The 18,902-nt window shown below is 41.3% G+C and overlaps 2 protein-coding genes across 3 annotated transcripts; one reads left to right on the top strand and one right to left on the bottom strand.

Annotated features, from left to right (window-relative positions):
* Positions 1-342: 342 nt before the first annotated feature.
* On the bottom strand, positions 343-9,436 carry nol9 (nucleolar protein 9). The gene is made up of 13 exons (XM_077621980.1): positions 8,802-9,436; positions 8,200-8,669; positions 7,922-8,132; positions 6,101-6,231; positions 5,601-5,736; positions 4,284-4,380; positions 4,110-4,207; positions 3,153-3,320; positions 2,825-3,083; positions 2,637-2,751; positions 2,356-2,530; positions 1,382-1,515; positions 343-611 (listed from the first exon to the last, which is right to left on the bottom strand). The coding sequence occupies exons 2-13, from the start codon at positions 8,641-8,643 to the stop codon at positions 492-494; spliced, it is 2,088 nt and encodes a 695-aa protein (XP_077478106.1). The 5' UTR covers positions 8,644-8,669; positions 8,802-9,436; the 3' UTR covers positions 343-491.
* On the top strand, positions 9,263-18,593 carry zbtb48 (zinc finger and BTB domain containing 48). Of its 2 annotated transcripts, none has more exons than XM_077622200.1 (11): positions 9,263-9,448; positions 11,302-11,953; positions 12,280-12,530; positions 12,605-12,710; positions 15,151-15,246; positions 15,320-15,406; positions 15,867-16,021; positions 16,832-16,944; positions 17,018-17,182; positions 17,256-17,344; positions 18,292-18,593. In XM_077622200.1, the coding sequence occupies exons 2-11, from the start codon at positions 11,306-11,308 to the stop codon at positions 18,508-18,510; spliced, it is 1,929 nt and encodes a 642-aa protein (XP_077478326.1). In that variant the 5' UTR covers positions 9,263-9,448; positions 11,302-11,305; the 3' UTR covers positions 18,511-18,593. The 2 variants fall into 2 exon arrangements, with proteins under 2 accessions (XP_077478326.1, XP_077478238.1); XM_077622112.1 differs by having other exon boundaries at positions 9,264-9,448; positions 16,808-16,944.
* The last annotated feature ends 309 nt before the right edge of the window (positions 18,594-18,902 follow it).

Genomic DNA, 18,902 nt, shown 5'->3' with positions numbered 1-18,902 from the left:
TGCCTCGTAGCCCAAAACTGATCAGCCTGCAGCCTTCTCTGATGTTCTGACACACCGTGGCAGGATTGTGGGTTTGACTGACATTACATTTGTCCCAAAATGTGTGAGCTGTCATTTTCTGTTTAAACATCATTTTCTCCATTGTCATAATTCTAAGAAATTGATTGGCATAGAATAATGGAAATACACTATGACACAGACAAATATGTATATTTTTTGGAAAGGGTTTGTAAGTGCACACCCTTCATTAGATTTGAGCTTTAAATATATTAAGCCAAACTTCCAGAAATAGTCATATTTCTCTTTGCAATGTTTGTCCGAGCCATAATGAAAAAACAAATCTGATTTTTTTTTTTTTAATGTTGCGACATAAATCAATGCTGCAAGCATTGGGATGCCAGCAGTACAAAACAATCAACCATTCTGAGACATCTCTCAAAGAGTCCACATCAGACTTGATGTAAAAAAAAAAAGTGCAAGTCTGAAACACGTCAATGTGTCCCTGCTTGTCCTTGTCTCTGCAGACCCTTGAAGATTCGCAGCTTTCCAGCACCGGTTAGGTCGAAGCTGTAGTCTGACGTGACGTAAGGCAGCTCGTCCTGCAAATTGTTCTGTTGAATAAAAACTGGTGTTATTGGCATGTAGATAGCATTATGGCAAAAAATATGAAAGATTCATGCATAGAAATTGCGATATTATAGATATTGCAGTTTCGAAATTACTAAACTACAATATTTCATGTGCGCTTGACCAGTCCAATATCTGTGGTGCAAATAAGTCCACAAATGTTTGCCCCATTTATCAGTATTCACATTTTATGCTTAAATAAGATATTTAGAAAAAGAGCACTTAATTTATAAAGATGACAACAAAGTAAAGAGATTAAATTTATTCATTCATTATCTTAACTGCTTATCCTCACAAAGGTCAAGGGGGTGCTGAAGCCTATCCCACCTAACTACAGGCACCAGGTGGGGGACACACTAATTTGGTGGCCAGCCAATCAATCGGAGGGCACAAGGAGACGGACAACCTTTCATGCTCACACTCATACTTTGGGGCAATTTAGAGTGCCCAACCAGCCTACACTGCATGTTTTTGGGATGTGGGAGGAAACTGGAGTACCCGCAGAAAACCCATGGAAGCCCAGGGAGAACATCGAAACTCCACACAGTGAGTCAGAGGTTTATGGCAGCAAGTATGACAAATTAATTCCGGTACTAATTTTAAAATTTAATACAAATCAAAATCGCAGTACCTGCCAGAAAAATCGCAATTAGATTTCTTCCTAAAACGGTTCAGCCCTAGCAGAAAGTAAGAAATTTCACTTGGAAGCCAAATATTCCATACTGTACGTGAGTGATAGTAGCAAACATCTGACCTGTGATGTCAAGATGCAGGAGGGCAACGACACAGCTCCAAGAAGAAGACAGTTGACCTTGCGCAGGACTGTGGGATCCAATGGCGTCAACACAAAATAGAGGCCTCGTGCCATGTCGATCCCTCGTAGCACACCTGCGAGATTCAGAATGAACGCCAGAGAACGTTGAGAAATTGATTGCTTAATGGCATTGACGATAAGAACAATCAGAAAAGTGTAGACCTCCACCAATGCTGAAGAAATATAGACAGTCGTAAACAAAGACAGTGATATTAAACCAACGTTCATACAAACAACACATGTCAGTGAGCAAAAGAATCGGACAGTACTGGATTTGGTCACAGGATCAGACATGTCCACCGAGTGGAAGTAGTTACTTAAGAAATTAATGGGAGTAACACATGCGCAAAGAGAGCATTTATTGAAGAGGTACCAGCAGGGCTCACCTTAATACAAAAAATATGATTTTTCGTATACTGCAGAGATGCCAAACGTCAAAAATGTTGAAAAGGAAGTAAGCAGGCTACTTAACTTTCAAAATAATTAAACGTTTTGACAACGTGCAAAATGTAAAACTTATTTAGAACATGACGTTGTGTTTAGAAATTAATTGTCATGCTAAGTTAAAATTGTGAGCCAAAAACGAAAAATGTAATTTTTTTCATGTAAATTGCTGGGGGAAAAAACAAGATTTTTAGGGGGTGGTTTTGATACAAAATGCGTATTTAGCAGTTTGGTAAACTACAGAAGATTCGTAGTATTTGACCGCTCTGTTACTGGTTTCCTCATGTTTGCATTATTTTCACTCGGCGAAAAAATATAGGCATCGGAAATACATCCCTAGTATGTACATATGCAACATACCTGATCAACAAGTATAAATAAAATGAATACGGGTGTATTTATGTATTTGTTCATGTATTTTATACATGAACCGTGAACACTACTATATTAATACAAGGATTAGCTCGTACCCAATCCCACACAGGGGCAGATTGGGGCCCGGGACAGCAGGACAGGACCTCCTTTACTGGTTACCTTCTCTGCCAAGACACAGAGTCCCACCAAGCTGGAGTTGGCAGCATAGAACATGTGACTGGGCGCTATGTCAAAATGGACAGCACCCAACGCCACATCTGTGTAGGGCACCTGCAGGGAGACACTTTTCGTGAGTACTAAAATCTTAACTAATCAATGAGTTGAATTATTTCAGTTTTACTAATGACAAGAAGTTAATCACTGCGAGTCTCCGTACCTGGTACGGTGTGAGAGAGTGAAGCGGTCTAACAGGTCCTGGGTCAGTCGACTGCAGCTGACCAAGGTAGGCCATTAGTGACAGGTCTCGTTGCTCATTGGAACGTTGGTGTTTCCTGTCTCACATAACAAATCCACACGTCAGGCGCCATTGTCGAAGCACTGCAACATTTGAAGACAGGTGCTTACGACGCTCCCTGGCAGCCCGCCCCTTCAAAGTCGGAGTTAACAATCATGTGAACGTAGCCACGGTCCGGGCTGCGTTCTACGTCTGTGAACTCGTCCAGTGCTGTCTGAGCGGGCGGGTGTGTGTGGAAGCCCTGGGCGGTCCTCAGAAACTCAGGAGTAAGGGCGGGGCATTGTGCAGTGCCATCACCGTGAGTTAATTGGATTACATGCGAGACCGGGAAGAAGCGAAGCATGTCCACTAGCAGCTGCAGTCCAAAACCTAGACGCCGTTCCCACCAAACACTTGTTAACATTTACTTCTTTTATAATTAAATAGATTTTGACTGACCTTTAATCCAGCCCATGGTGTTGATGATTATGGGTGTCTCTCTGCTTTTCGAGTGGCTGCGCCACAAGGACTTGAGACTTTCCATGTAGCGGCTTAGGTCAGAATCGCATGAAGCATTGCCGTAGTACACCATGTGGTCGGGGTCACGCTGATGTGTGAACGGGGGGCCTGACAATAGACAAGGCCTCAACCATTAAGTGGCTGCTGGGCTCGTGAACAAAAATTGCACTCATAACAGGCGTTACTTTGAAATAGTATTAATCAAATACAAGTAAAAGTAATACAAAAAAAGACTCAAGAAACGTCAAGTACTAAGTAAATACTTATGTCTGATTTATTTTTTTAAATAATGTAACCAGACAGATGAAAACAAAGGATGTGAAAATTTTATAAATAATGAACCTATAAAAACATAACCCTTTAAGATCTTAAGCCTTTTTTTGACTGTTTTTATTCTTAATTTTTTTTAGGTTGTGTCTGTAGACCATGTAAAAATGGTTTTACATACCCGAAGTATCTTGGTATTTTTGTTTCTTAACACAACGTAATCTTAATTGTTATTGGTAAAACATAACCTATTAAAATAGCATACCGTGCTAACAAAGACAACAAAATAATCCAATTCCAACCGGAAAAATATACACTACAATACACATACTATACGTACCGTCCCAGGAGCATGAGTGCCCTCTAGTGTGGTAGCGTGGTAAAACCACACTTAGAAGAACATTGTTCCCAAAGGTTACTCAAGTAACTGAGTAAATAAATGTACCTCATTGTTACCAGCCTCAGTCCATGTACTTTTTTAAATTGAGCAGTAAGCGTAATATCATATACACAAAGTTAAATCGGGATACAACTTGATACAGGGAATATTGCTTTTAAAGCAACATTTTACTCACAGGACATTGAGAAATTAATGGTATAATTTCTGAGGTGAAAGACAATGAAACTTACCGAGCAGAGGTTCTTTGACAGTCACCAAAGACAAGCAACCTGCTGGGGTGAACTCAGTTTGACCGAGGTCCGCTTCCAAATAGTCCACACTTGTAGTGCTACGTACATATATACACATTGACATACAGGTGAGTGTTTTCAGTATCATCCGAGGATAATGACGATAGCGCTTACTGATTTAGTAGAGTATTGATGGCCATGCGGATGTATGTGGATTTGCCAATGTTTTTGGGTCCGTACACAAGGACGACAGCACAAGCCTCCATGTCTCCTGCAAGAGACACAGGGAAACTAGTCAAGCTTTAACAGAAGAACCAATGTCAGAGCCCCTTGAGCCTACTCAGGGTAAATCGTGGCTGACAGAGTGACATAGATGGCAGCAATACCACCCAAGATGTCATTTTGGGGCACTTTTTTACTCATCACAACATTATGGCACTAACTACTAACAGGGAGCACAGAGAAAAACCAGAGTGAAAATTCAATGCAGCTTGTCAGAAATAATTTTCTGACTAGCGATGTAGCGGCCGCATATTTTTGCATGTGAGCCGAGTCAGAGTCACCAGATTTTGTGTATATGTCAATACAGAGGCCTAATAAAACACCTCAGAAATGAATAGAGGTGGAAAAACTAGGACATCCAAATGTCTTCTCCCCCCATTTTGATCAAAGCCATCCAACATTGAGGCCATATAAGAGGGAACGAGAACATTTTTTTTGCAAATTACTTTGCGGACAAATTACATTTAAATATTTGCTTCTCTTAAATCAACTTTATTTAAAAAAAAGTCCATTGTGATAAATTGAGCTATATGGATTGTGATTTTCTTCACTTTTATGCTCTTTGTTCTGCACTAGTTTTTACTAAATATATAGTATAAAATGTGCTGTATATGTATTTTATAGGCAGCCCAGCGGGCGAGTGGTTAGCGCATTGGCCTGACAGTTCTGAGATCAAGGGTTCGATCCCAGGTCGGTTCTCACTGCATGGATTGCATGTTCTCCCCGGGCTTGCGTGGATTTTCTCGAAGTACTCTGGTTAACTCCCACATCCCAAAAAGATGCGTGGTAGGCTGGTTGAACACTCTACAACGCCACTAGGTATGAGGATAAGTGCGAATGGTTGTCTGTCTCCTCATATCCTGCTATTGGCTAGCCACCGATTCAGCGCATCCACCGCCGGGCTAGTTAGCTGGGATAAGCTCAAGCACCCCCCGCGACACTTGTGATAAGCAGTCCGAAAAGAATGTATACTGGAATATTTGAATTCATTGAATAAATAATGCAATGTGATGAACTGGATTGGATTTCCCATCACATGATCGAGACATCTTTAATTCGGACTATATATTTTCTCATAAGGTTTTAGAGAGCAACAAATCAATAATATTGTGGATCCTTTGATTCATATTCAATACAGTTATTTCCAATATACAGTTGGAGCTACAAAAAAAGTCCAGACTAAATCTAGGCTAGAATTAGGGTTTTTACCTCTGCAGGCACTGACCACTGCGTTAAGGGACTCCCGGCAGCTCGCCGACACCGTCAGGCCCTTGATGTCGCTCATAAGAGGAATTATCCCCAGGCCGTTAAGTGGCGTGTCCAGGATGGCAGCCATTAGTTCTTCCTGTTAACATGAGCCAAAAGGACAGCTAAAGTTGTTAGGAGCAGACTTGGGTTAATTTACATATTGTCACTGTTAGGCATTTAAGAATTTTGTAGCTGATTTTTTGGAGAGGGCACTTTCAAATTCTGTTTTCAAGTGTGATAAAACGTTATTAACATCACCTCTTACAACTTACAAAAAAGAAATTGACTATGTACAGACAGTGTGCATTTGGTACAGTCAAAGACAAAGCTGGGCACGAGGAACCACTCAGTATTTACTACACTACACGCAAGTTTTTGTATGGATGTTATTTTACATTCAACCAGGGTTCAACCTCAATTGCAAAGAAAACACGGACACAACAAGTTGGCAGTCATCTTACCGCAGTGGGGTCAAACAGGATGCTAAGATCAGTGAAGCTCGATAGGAAACGTGTCAATGGCGTCTCCATGGGCTCCAGAAGTATGATGGTGGAGTTGGAAACAACCTTTTTCAGTAGCTTTTTTTGTGATGCTGGAAAGACAGCCAAGGACGAGAATAAAATTACACAGTTGCAATGATGCCCGGAATGCTAACATCTTTGCTTTGGTTTCAAAAGTCAAAATAGACTAACATTTATTAAGTTGTAGTGCTAAAAGTGTTTTTTTTTTCCACTTGAACAGTTTGGAATTTTAAAATGTTATTTTAAACATTTCCAGCATGATGATGTCAATATTACCATGGAAATGATTATTTCCTACTCAAAAATGTAGTTAACCATTGGGTAAAATGGTTATAATACACATGAATTACATATTGACTTAATATTATTATTATTGTTGTGTTTTGTTCTATGTGACGTGCAAGCAGGCATTTTGGTATACAGTGGTACCTCGACATACGAGTGCCCCGACATAAGAGCCATTTGAGATACGAGTAAAATTATGAGCAAATACTTATCTTGAGATACGAGACAAATTTTGATATACGAACAGACAGCGGACACGAGAGGCTGCTCACAAGAACATCATGGGCACTGTCATTCTGGTCGCAACTCCCTCGTGTAATGTCTCTACGAGCACTGGGCGGAGCGTTGCATTTTTTCAGTGTTTTTTTTCCCCGTTAGTCAGTGCGAATGGCGTATATACTACTTCTCGTTGGCAAGCGATAGTGCGTTATCGTATTGTGAGGACATTTGTGTGCATCATTTTGGGAATATTTTGAAGGGAAGAAAGACAAAAGCAAACAATCCTCAAAATGGTTGCATCTGATAGGCAGGGTGGAGGCGGGGCAAATAGAGCCAACCCGGGAGAAGGTATCAAAATTTAAAACAAAATTAGAATTAAGTTTAGTGTTAAATTAGATTAAACTTATTTTGAGTGTGTCTGCATCGTAATCCAAGTTCATTTAAATTTGTTTATGTTATGTTACGAGCGCGTTGCAGTGCAAAAAGTCCCCCCCCCCCTCTGTCCGTCTCTCTCTCTCCCCTCCGCGAAATCTGTCTAATTTTAGTACTATTAAACCACTTTGTTAGTTTGTTAATAGATGGCGAAATAGAACAAATAAAATTGTTTATCCAATCCAATATCCTGTTTTTGGTGTTTTTTCAGAGGGTTGGAACGAAAATAATTTGTTTTTAGTTCATGTCTATGGGAAACTTTTGTTTGAGTTACAAGAAAATCGACATACGAGCTCAGTCCCGCAACGCATTAAGCTCGTATGTCGAGGTACCACTGTATCAGTAACCACATAACATTAGCCATACAGATAGCTTTGGTTCCATCATTGGTTGCCATTTAAGGCAAAAGACGTCCAAACCATTTGAACTGGGAGGGGTGATAGTGATCATGCAATAGCTGACAGCCCTCCAATCACATTGGATTGAATGTCTGTCGACGATAAATGTAGTAAAACCATGATCAGCCAACCATACGAGTCTAAATGGATTTGATGAAATATGCACCACTTTCAAATATGTGCCTACTTTATTATAAGTGGTTACGTATGATATGGCTATATGATCTGACTTCATACAGAGTATCAAAATCACAACATATGTGAGGTGAAGAAGATTAAAATAAAAATATGTGAGGTTAACTGAGCTGTCAATAGCTGGTCACTTCTACCAACCAATGTTGCGTGCTGGCGCAATGCAAGTATATGCTTAACGCTTAATTGATTACAATTTGAGAACGCAGCAATGGCAATTTCTCTATTAAGTTACCTAGTGGAAGGTAATTGCAAAGGATGTCTGCAGCCTCTTTTCTGTGGTCTCGGCTGTCATCGGGACGCTCTGTGGCTGTGATGGTCAGAGGACAAATTGAGGCAGGCGAGAAGAGAGGGTAAGACTGTTGGCCCTCCTCGATGGTGAAGCCCATGACTTCTACCCGCCCATACAAGCAGGTGACAAAACACTTGCCACGGAAACACAGAGCCTGGAGGAAAAAAAGGAGAATGGTGATAATTGAAATGGACTTGATGTTAAAATGTCCTGAAGCCCACCTGTCCTTTTTGCATGATGAGCACCGCGTGCTTCTTCTGATCGTCCCTTTCGGCGCACTGATGAAGGGAATTTCCATCCAGTCGGCGTATACGTCCATCCTCACTGGCAACTTGCATCTTTAGCCCGTTCACTTGGACTGATTGGGAGTACTCCTTCCAGTCCTGAAACTCGTCAGGATCCAAGCCCGTGTCTCCATTTGTGAAGGACTTAGTCTGCGTAACAGTCTTCCCAGACACAGGTTTTGCCTTCTTCTTCTTCAGTCTCTTGACGGTGGGCTTCTTCTTCATGCACTCCTGGTGCTCCTTGATCATGCTTACCATGACAGGATTGGACTCGAGGTCCGAGGGGAGGACAGGAGGAGGTCTGCACCTTTTACGCCGCACATCTTTCCACTTTTGAGAAGCGGCGCTGCCTTTTGAAAGGCTGCTTTTCTTAGCCTTCATTATGCCAATGTTACTCGACTATATAGCTGGTGAATAAGTACAGATGCAAGATTAAGACAATTATTTATTCTTAGGCAAATGCAAGCACGCTGATATAAATCACAAAAAGCACATCACGGTTCAGCGTTTTCCAACCAATGAGATTAAGACAAATTTACCTTCAAACAGGAATCACAGCCGAAGTGAAATTAGCGGGGCGAGCTAATTTTGCATCACAAGATAATGTTCATCGCCTGACACAAAGGGAACTATATAGTTTTCAAAAAGAAAATCTACAAACATAGAGGTTGCCCAAAACCCTCAACGACTACTAAACCACATCAAATGTTTAGTTACGAGTAAAGTAGTGGTTAGCCAGTAGGCTAACATGTGCAGCAGTGAGGCACAACAGCGTCGACCGAATCACAGTGGCCAACAATAAACTTTCGCGGAGTGAAATTATTTAAAGGACGTGTTTCCTAAAACCAAGTGAGACTAGCATTATTGCGGCATAATAAATAAATACAATTGAGATACAAACGATAACTTTGTTGATTTTGTAAATACTATTCAAAATGTACTGAAAAATGCAGATTGAAATGTACCAGTCTATATATACTGATGGGCAACGAAACTTGGCAGGTCTATTCCGGAGTGCGAAACGTCATATCCTTTTTAGGGGCCTACAAAAAGCAAAATAATTCGAAACGGAGCTAGTTTTATGACTTTGCGCACTACATACTATACGCAGTAGGCGAAAAACACCTGAGGTGCGGTTCTTTTGCCGGAAATTTGCATTCAACCGAAAAAGTTCGCCGTTCCTGTGGTAAGTTAAAAGCTCCAGTCGCTTACCAGTCATGCTAAGGGAGCGTCTTGAAAAATACATGCAAGGACGCAAACGTCGAGGTGCTAAGGGTTTGCAGTGCACTATAACATTTACTAGTAAAGCGGGGATGTTTTTCCGTGATAGGTTAAATGTAATTCAGTTACGAGAGATAGTAAAAAACGATAGGAAGCTCGTTACTCTTTTTTTTACCACGCAGTATTTAACAAGAATCACATAATATTTATGATATTCAAATATTTCCTGTAGATTTGGATGAATTGTAATTATTATTATGTTTATGCTATATACAAGGGAGTTCTAGATTCTGATAAATTGTAATTATTATGTGTATGCTATCCAAATGTCTCCTCCTGATTCTGATTATTATTATGTTATTAAAGTAGTAATTCATTTACGACACAGGTGTCAAAATGGCCGCATCATTTTGTGCGATCCGAAAAAGTAAATCATGAGTGCCGACTTTCTGTTTTAGGATCAAATTCAAATGAAGATTATAGATGTAGTATATTATATTTCCTGATTTCCCCCTTTTTAAATTAATAATTTCAATTTTTAAATCCATTTTTTTTCTTTTTGTGTTTTTAGTTCAAAAAGCATTTTGGAAAATCTAAAAATAAATATATAAAATATTTTCTGTTTTTCCACTTTATTGAACATAGTTTAAGAATATTTAGTTTCCTTTTGAAATGAGAAACAAATGATTAAAATACGTTTTCCCTTACTAAAAAAAAGATCAAATAAACATTGTTTTGGATCTATTAAAAAACTGAATATTAAGGGATTTTGATCTAGTTCTTTTAATCCGATTTAAAAAAATAAATAAATATAAATATTATCTAAAATGGTCCGGGCCACATGAAATCGAGTTGACGTTAATGCGGCCCGTGAACTACCCTGAGTTTGACACCCTTGATTTACGTGGATAAATAATTGGTTAAATGATTATTAATAAGGAATTGAAGTAAATGTATGTCTTGAATCATGCTGTTACTCTTATTATATAAATACTTAATAAATTATAATAATATATAAACGAAATGAGCATTATAATATTTACATGCATACAAATAATTACGCCCATGAATAGAACTAACAACGACATTCGTTGACCACTTGAAAATTAAATTACAAATCGGTTTGGTGTAACTTGCTCAGCTTATGTATTTATTCATTCATCATTCATCTTCCATACCTCCCATCCTCAAAAGGGTTGCTGTCGTCTAACCCAACTGTCTTCAGGTGAAAGGCAGACTATACCCTAGACTGGTCACCTGTCAGGCGCAGAGACACAAACATCCACTCATACTTGCACTGAGTGAGAATCGAACCCAGACTGCCTGTACGAAAGTCAGGCAGAAGAACCACTGCACCATCGTGGAGCCCAGGGGTAGGGAACCTATGGCTCTGGAGCCACATGTGGCTCTTTTGATGGGTGCATATGGCTCTGATTTAAAACATGGAAACCGGTGGTGAGAGAAAAGAGTCCCGAACGCACCAATAGGAACGTCACGTCGACACTGTGGCATAGATTTTTTTTTCATTAGTCTTCTGCATTCATTCTCTCATTGATACTTATTGAACTCATTGACATTCATTGATTAGCAACAGCTTAACATTGTTGAAAATAGGAATTGTTTATGGCTCTCTCTTTCAAAAAGGTTCCTGACCCCTGCCTTATGCATTTAGTTAAGTAATTATCTGACTATCAACAAAGTTAGCCCCTATAAATTCATTCACTGCCATTGACAGCAAGAGGCGTCCAACCCACTTAAACTGAGAGGAAGAATACTGTTTTTCACAAAAATTCCTGGTGTTTTTTTATTCTGTTTCAGTGAAATGCGTATAGCTGACCACGCACGGCGTGTCCTGTCCACATTAAACCAACAGAGAGCAGCAGGGAGCTTCTGTGACACCCTGCTGAAAGTGACCGATGGGGTGGTCTACACAGCCCATCGCGGTGTCCTAGCCTGCTTCAGTCAAATCTTCCAGGGGGGCTGTAAAGAAGCCACCTCACCTAGCATGGAGGTCTGCCTTCAAGATTGTTCCAGTGAAGGTGTCAAGCTCCTGCTGGACTTTGTTTACACAGGAGAACTGAAGCTTAATCCGGATGTTTTGGACAAAGTGCAGAATGCAGCGTCCAGTTTGTGTGTCCCTGAAGCACTCGCAATGTGTCAGCGCTTCAAAGACGAGCCCGTGGCTGGGGTGTCTTATCTCAAACGAAAAAGAGGAAGACCAAGAAAGACAAAGTCTGAGATCCCCAGCTCACCAAAAAATCTGGCACCATCTAAAGAGCCGTTAGTTTCAGAGGGCGTCGTTGACAGCGTCAAGGTCACTACCACTAGATTAGGTCGAGTGGTCAAAGGGCCTAGACAGATTATCTGCGACGAGGCTCGTCTCAGTGAGGGAGCCTCGCTTTCTTTTTCAGACCAAGAAAGTGCTAATGGTGAGGATCTGGATAATGAACACCCAACTGGTCAAGTTCAGGTACATAACAAGAAAATTATGTTGGAAGAGTGATGATTTTAGGGCTAAAACATGACAGAGTTGTCTTAATCTTTGGAGAATTCATTGCAAACAAACGGTCGTTAAAAAATATCACTATGCTTGAGGAATACGTTTTTTTGGACTAAATTCTGAAAGGTTGTGTTTTGTATTGTTTTTACAATTACACGGCCGTCTGGGTCAAATATTCATGTGTATTTCAAATATACAATTCAACATCAGTTTTTGAACAAACTAAATTCAGAAAAAAAGAGTTAGCCACATAAAAATCCAAAACATAAAAATATACTTCTTTTGACCACTTGCAGATTGACAAACTGGCAAGCAACATCGACAATGAAGGACCAAATCCGCCCATCCACAACTCTGATGAGGATTACGCCCCACCCTTTAAATCCAATCCCAAAGGTGCGTCTGTGCCAAGAGCTCGTCGCCATCAGCGTAGCACACATGAAAGCGGGGATGGCGAAGCGGCGCAGGTAGAATCGGAAAATTCAGTGCGCTGTCCCATCTGTCACAAAGTCTTCAAGAGCAAATATTACCTTAAAGTGCACAACAGGTTGGTGCCATTCCTCAAATTTCATTGCCCTATTGAGAGAATTTCTTGTCTAATTTTATTTGTCTGCTTCAAAGACGACATACTGGCGAGAAACCGTTTGGTTGCCATAAATGCGGAAAGCACTACTTCAGAAAAGAGAATCTTTTAATCCACGAATTTAGGCACTGCGCTGCTACACAGGTAAGGACAACTCCTCAGCATTGGGGAATTCCTGGAAAAAAATGTTTTTATTGATCTCTTCTCATCTCATTTTCTGAACCGCTTCATCCTCATTAGGGTCATGGGGGGTGCTGGAGCCTATCCCAGCTGACTCCGGGACACCCTGAATTGGTGGCTAGCCAATTGCAGCGCACAAGGAGACAAACAACCACACTCATACCTAGGGGCAACTCTAGTGTGTCCAATCAGCCTACCATGCATGTTTTTGGAATGTGGGAGGAAACCGGAGTACCCGGAGGAAACCCTCGCAGACCCGGGGAAAACATGCAAACTCCACACAGGTGGACGTGACATGGATTTGAACCCAGGACCCCAGAGCTGTGAGGCCGACACGCTAACCACTCGTTCCACCGGGCCGCCCCGTTTGTATTTATTGACAGAAAAATGAAGTTCTATGATTTTTCAATTTGTTAACTCATAGGTTCCATTGACGGGGCTAGATGTCCAATCCGTTTTGACTGGTAGAAGATGGCAGTGAATGATTGCTGTGAGCCTTCCTAGTCAAAATTGATTAGACATCTTGGTCATCAATATCACTGAAACAGGGGCGTCTTAGTATAAATGAATTTTCTATTGTTTTTCAATGGCAGGCAATAAGATAATATTCTTTCCATGGGATGCACATGATAATGTATTGTCTGTTATATATTAATTGCTAATTACACTCGGGTAAAGTTGTGGTCAAAAGTTTACATATACTTTTGAAGAACATAATGTCATGGCTCTCTTGAGTTTCCAGTTATTTCTACAACTCTGATTTTTCTCTGATAGAGTGATTGGAACAGATACTTCTTTGTCACAAAAAACATTCATGAAGTTTGGTTCTTTTATGACTTTATTATGGGTTAACAGAAAAAGTGATCAAATCTGCTGGGTCAAAAATATACATACAGCAACACGAATTAGCAATTTTGGTGACTTAGAAAGTTGTGTCAGTGAAATGAGCTTCATAGCATGGCCTCTTAACTTCTTGTGAGTGATTATCAGTGACTACAGCTGGTGACTTCTCTGAGGCCATTTAAATAGGGATCATTGGATGCAAACGCTACAATGGGAAAGTCAAAGGAGCTCAGGATGGATCTGAAAGAGCGAATCCTTGACTTGAACAAGTCAAGAAAGTCACTTGGAGCCATTTCAAAGCAGCTGCAGGTCAGAAGAGCAACAGTGCAAACAATTGTTTGTAAGTATTAAGTGCATGGCACTGTTTTGTCACTGCTACGATCAGGAAGAAAACGCAAGCATCACTTGCTGCTTAGAGAAAATTGGTCAGGAGGGTGAAGATTCAACCGAAAATCACCATAAAGCAGATCTGCCAAGAATTAGAAGCTGTTGGAACACAGGTGTCAGTGTCCACAGTCAAGCGTGTTTTGCATCTCCATGGACTGAGAAGCTGCCGTGCAAGAAGGAAGCCCTTGCTCCAAAAGCGGCACCTTAAGGCTCGACTGAAGTTTGCTGCTGATTACATGGACAAAGATAAGACCTTTTGGAGGAAAGTTCTGTGGCCAGACGAAACAAAAATCGAGCTGTCTGGCCACAATGCCCAGCAATATGTTTGGAGGAGAAAAGGTGCGGCCTTTAACCCCAAGTACACCATGCCTACCGTCAAGCACGGTGGTAATAATATCATGCTGTGGGGCTGTTTTGCTGCCAATGGAACTGGTGCTTTACAGAGGGTAAATGGGATAATGAAGAAGGAGGATTAGATTCAAATTCTTCAAGATAACCTAAAGTCATCAGCCCGAAGATTGGGCCTTGGGCGCAGTTGGGTGTTCCAACAGGACAATGACCCCAAACACACATCAAAAGTGGTAATGGAATGGCTAAATCAGGCTAGAATTAAGGTTTTCGAATGGCCTTCCCAAAGTCCTGACTTAAACCCCATTGAGAACTTGTGGACAATGCTGAAGAAACAAGTCCATGTCAGAAAGCCATCAAATTTAACTGAACTGCACCAATTCTGTCAAGAGGAGTGGTCAAAGATTCAACCAGAAGCTTGCCAGAAGCTTGTGGATGGCTACCATAAGCGCCTTATTGAAGTGAAAATGGCCAAGGGACATGTTACCAAATATTAGCGCTGCTGTATGTATATTTTTGACCCAGCAGATTTGATCACTTTTTTTCTGTTAACCCATAATAAAGTCATAAAAGAACATCCCACATTCCAAAAACATGCATGGTAGGCTGATTGGACACTTTAAATTGGCCCTAGGTATGGGTGTAAGGGTGCATAGTTGTCCGTCTCCTTGTGCCCTGCGATCGGCCTCATGAGGATAAAGTGGTTCAGAAAATGAGATGAGATGAATATGCAAGCATGTTGGAGTTCATTTTAAAGATTATGCTGCCTAAGGTAGTAGTCAGCAATGTATGTCTATGTTTGAGCATTCAGTGATTTTCATTTCAGACATTCACGTGTCAGACATGTTCAGCGTCATTTAAAGGGAGACAGGAGTTGCGTGCGCACGTCGCCGAATCACATGCCGAGGAGTTGCCCTACAAGGTAGCGCCAATGTTAAAGTGAATAAGAATCATGACAAGATTGCTGACCCTTGTTATCGTTTTCCCCCCCACAGTGTAAAGAATGTGCTGAACAATTCATGTACAAAAAACACCTCATGTGTCACATGATGAAGGTCCATGCTCATCCCAAACCACATGCTGTGAGTTGGTTGTTAGTTTCAGGGTTAAACTCGGTGTGACATTATAGACATCAAATCCATGTGATTGCATTTATATGCACAGCATGGATTTAAATGGTTAGTGCAAATCTAGCACTATTCAAATTTGCACCAATGGATGGCCACCTAGTGATGTAGTGGTTCGTTTGCCTGATTCGGTGCGGCCAAGCGTGTGCTTGATTCCCACTGCTGGCGGTATAATTGTGAGTGCGAATGATCGTCTGTCTCTCTATGTGCCCTACGGCTGACTGGTGACCAGTTCATGGTGTGCTCTGCCTATCGCCCAAAGTCAGCTGGGATAGGCTCCGGCAACCCCTGCAACCCTTACGAGGATACGTTGTACGAAAGATGAATGAATGCACCAATAGAAACAACAAACCCCCACTTGAGTTGTAACTGAAGTGTGTTCATGATGGAAAAAAATAGGACCTATCTTTATCAGTGTACACAGTGTCCCAAAACCTTCTGGACCCGTCGTGAGCTACAAGTGCACGAAGCTTCCAAACACCTTGGGGAAAAGCCTTTCGTGTGTGAGGAGTGTGGCCACCGAGCGTCCACTCGCAACGGCTTGCATATGCACATCAAGGCTATTCACAGGTAGGTAACATCTAATTTTGTCCCCCCCGAATTGTCTATATGTAATGCTAGCCCACATTGAGGACTCGATATACCACAGTTGACTTGATTGAAAACTAGTTGTTTTAGTTGAGATTAAGTAAAGAATACTATGTTTAATGTTTTCGAAGGAGATAGCCGCCTATTGCCAGCCATTTTTGAAAGACTAGCCAACACCTTGATCATGTACATCCCAGCGGAATGTTATTTATTTAAGTAAGGAGACAGAATTATAACTTCCGATGCATAATTATGGAGAAAACATGAATCAAAGCAAAAATGTCTTGCAAAATGACGAAATAGCCGTTGTCAGAAAATATTTTAAGTCTTTTAGATTGTCCCGGCTACTCATCATGCATTGACTACTCACTATAGTAGGTGGCTTTTAGAGAAATGAGGTTCAATGGACCCAGGAAAGGAAGTGGGCTTCGTCCGAGTCTTAGATGGAGAAAGGAGAATGACAGCGACACTTTGAAATTGTGTTTAATCGCTTTCAGTGAAATGAATCTAAACGTGTAAATAATTTAGTATTAAACTGATCAAAGGGCCTTGAATTGAACCAAAAGTGTCAAACTCTCTAATATTGACACATTTTATATGGTCCAATGAAGTGAAACTGGTGATTTACACACTTATAAACTAGGCAAAACCCTCTTACATGCCTACCCGTTAAGAAAAGTGTTAGTATTCCATTTGATGAATTCATACATCTAAGGCAGTGAAGTGCTTGTCTTCCCTTGATCAATAAGCTATCTGTCTTTCTTATAGAAACGAGCGCCCCTTTATTTGCAGCATCTGCGGCCACGCATTCTCTCAGAAAAACAACCTCAACATGCATCTACGTGTACATAGCGGCGAAAGACCCTACCAGTGTCACCTATGTGGCAAAACCTTCCGTACGCAAGGTAATTGCTGTCTGATTGAGTCTAAAATATGAATCTTTGCAACAACAAGACCTGATTCCCTTCCCAATGGTAGGGAGCCTCGAAAAACACAACCGGACACACACGGGCGAGCGCCCCTTCCCCTGCGATCAATGTGAGCAGCGCTTCACCGAGAAGGGCGCACTCCTCCGACACAAAGCCTGCAAGCATGAGGAGGGTCACCCCCACTGTTGCGATGTATGTAACAAGACATTTAAAGGTAAGAATGCTGCCCACGCGCCAGTCGGCGGGAAGCACAAGAAAATCTGAGATCTGACTGCACCCTTCGTTAGCCAAAGAACAACTCCGAGTGCATCTTCGTCGTCATAAGGGAATGAGGAAGTTTGAGTGTGCTGACTGTGGCTACAAGTTTACCCGGCAGGTATGTTAAATGTATTTTGCCAAAAGAGCAAGACATTAGCATCTTAGGTCACGTGTCAAACTCACCGTCTGCCATAACATATAGTCGTGTGATTCAATTTCATGTTTCTTGGTCAAATAAAACTTCTGTCCTCTTCAATTAAGGACTACAAAAGTTAAAGAATACAGTGGTACCTCTACTTATGAATGTCCCTAGATGCGAAATATTCAGGTTACGAAAGGCTTCAATGGGGAAATGTTATCTCTAGATACGAAAGTAATTCATGTTACAAAACGCAGTCTGAAAAATTCAAACATCCTCTTGTAGCAAAATGTATTTTATTTTGAAATTGTCGTGATAGCATTGCTCTCCCATTGGGTGTCTCCCAACACTCTACTAACCTCCCATTGGCTAGAAGGGAGCTGCACCTCCATTATGCCAGACCTGAGGTTAGCGGCACTGTAGGCGAACCTCAGAGCTGGCCCAAGCGGGGTAGCGACCATAGGTAGAGTGCAAGCTCATCCGTCCGACCAAAAGCCCTCTATATGGGCACTTTTTCATCTTTCTCTGGGACAATGGCTAATCAGGTGAAGCTGCCGTTATCAAAGTGTTCATGAGTCTTGCTATCTCCAAGCTTGACGAAGAATGCTTTGCACATTTTAGGAAAATCATGAAGGGTGGTGAAAGGCAATTGTCGTCGCATCAATGCTATTTGTAAACGTAAGATTGTTGTGTTAACATGCAGTAATTTTTGCAAAAATGTTGATTTTTGATGGGACCATATTGATAAAATATTGGGAGTCAAGTATCGCTAAATATCACCATATCGATATATTGTCACGCCGTTAGTTAAAAGTAACATTGTAGCAAACCAATCAATACACTGAATCAAAATGTACTTTCACAAATACAATTTAGGTGTAATTGAAGTTCACACTAAAATTACAGCTGTGTGTTTCCTATCCCAGGCACACCTGCGTCGCCATGCTCAGATCCACAAAAGGATGGAGAACTATAACCCGCGACAGAGGAAACTGAGAAGCCTGGTTGTGGAGGAGCAAAAGGGAAGTCCAAGTGAATTGGAAGCCATCAAATCGGCAGAGGACTCACTGGTTGACTCTCAAGATGTAATCTCTGAGCCCCTTACCATCAAAGACAGCTCCATTGTTGCAGTGCTGATTGAGTAGAGCACAAACACAGCTCGGGGTGGTAGCTAGTAAATCAGAAGTCCGATTTTGACAAAAAATTGAATGAAACAAAATGAAATCAGGATGAATCATGATGCCTTTTTCCTTTAGAATTTTCTTGGCAAAACATTACATGCTTATTACACTTTTCTTTTATTGCCTTCGTATTCCTGTTTTAAGCCACCCAATGGTGCAGTGGTTGTTTCGTCTGACTTGGGTGCAGTCAGTCTGGGTTCGATTCCCACTCGGTGGTGGTGTGATTGTGAGCGTGAGTTGTTGTCTGTGTGGCCTACGGCTGACTGGCGACCAGTCTAGGGTGTAGTCTACCTTCCGCTCGAAGTCAGCTGGGACAGGCTCGAGCAACCCCGCAACCCTTACGAGGCTGCGTGGCA

This window comes from Stigmatopora argus, chromosome 1 (assembly GCF_051989625.1).
Source record: "Stigmatopora argus isolate UIUO_Sarg chromosome 1, RoL_Sarg_1.0, whole genome shotgun sequence".
Lineage (NCBI taxonomy): Eukaryota > Metazoa > Chordata > Actinopteri > Syngnathiformes > Syngnathidae > Stigmatopora > Stigmatopora argus.
The sequence above is the reverse complement of the archived record's forward strand: the minus strand, read 5'-3'. Positions and strand labels throughout refer to the sequence as shown.

What these genes read in the sequence shown, in the direction of transcription:
- zbtb48 (XM_077622112.1), top strand. Translation starts at nt 11,306, where the DNA reads ATGCGTATAGCTGACCACGCACGGCGTGTCCTGTCCACATTAAACCAA. An exon ending in CCGAGGAGTTGCCCTACAAG is followed by an intron (nt 15,247 to 15,319) that starts GTAGCGCCAATG and finishes TCCCCCCCACAG; the next exon opens with TGTAAAGAATGTGCTGAACA. An exon ending in CTCATCCCAAACCACATGCT is followed by an intron (nt 15,407 to 15,866) that starts GTGAGTTGGTTG and finishes TATCTTTATCAG; the next exon opens with TGTACACAGTGTCCCAAAAC.
- nol9 (XM_077621980.1), bottom strand. Translation starts at nt 8,643, where the DNA reads ATGAAGGCTAAGAAAAGCAGCCTTTCAAAAGGCAGCGCCGCTTCTCAA. An exon ending in CTGCCCCTGTGTGGGATTGG is followed by an intron (nt 1,516 to 2,355) that starts GTACGAGCTAAT and finishes TGAATCTCGCAG; the next exon opens with GTGTGCTACGAGGGATCGAC. An exon ending in CCTGCATCTTGACATCACAG is followed by an intron (nt 612 to 1,381) that starts GTCAGATGTTTG and finishes TTTATTCAACAG; the next exon opens with AACAATTTGCAGGACGAGCT.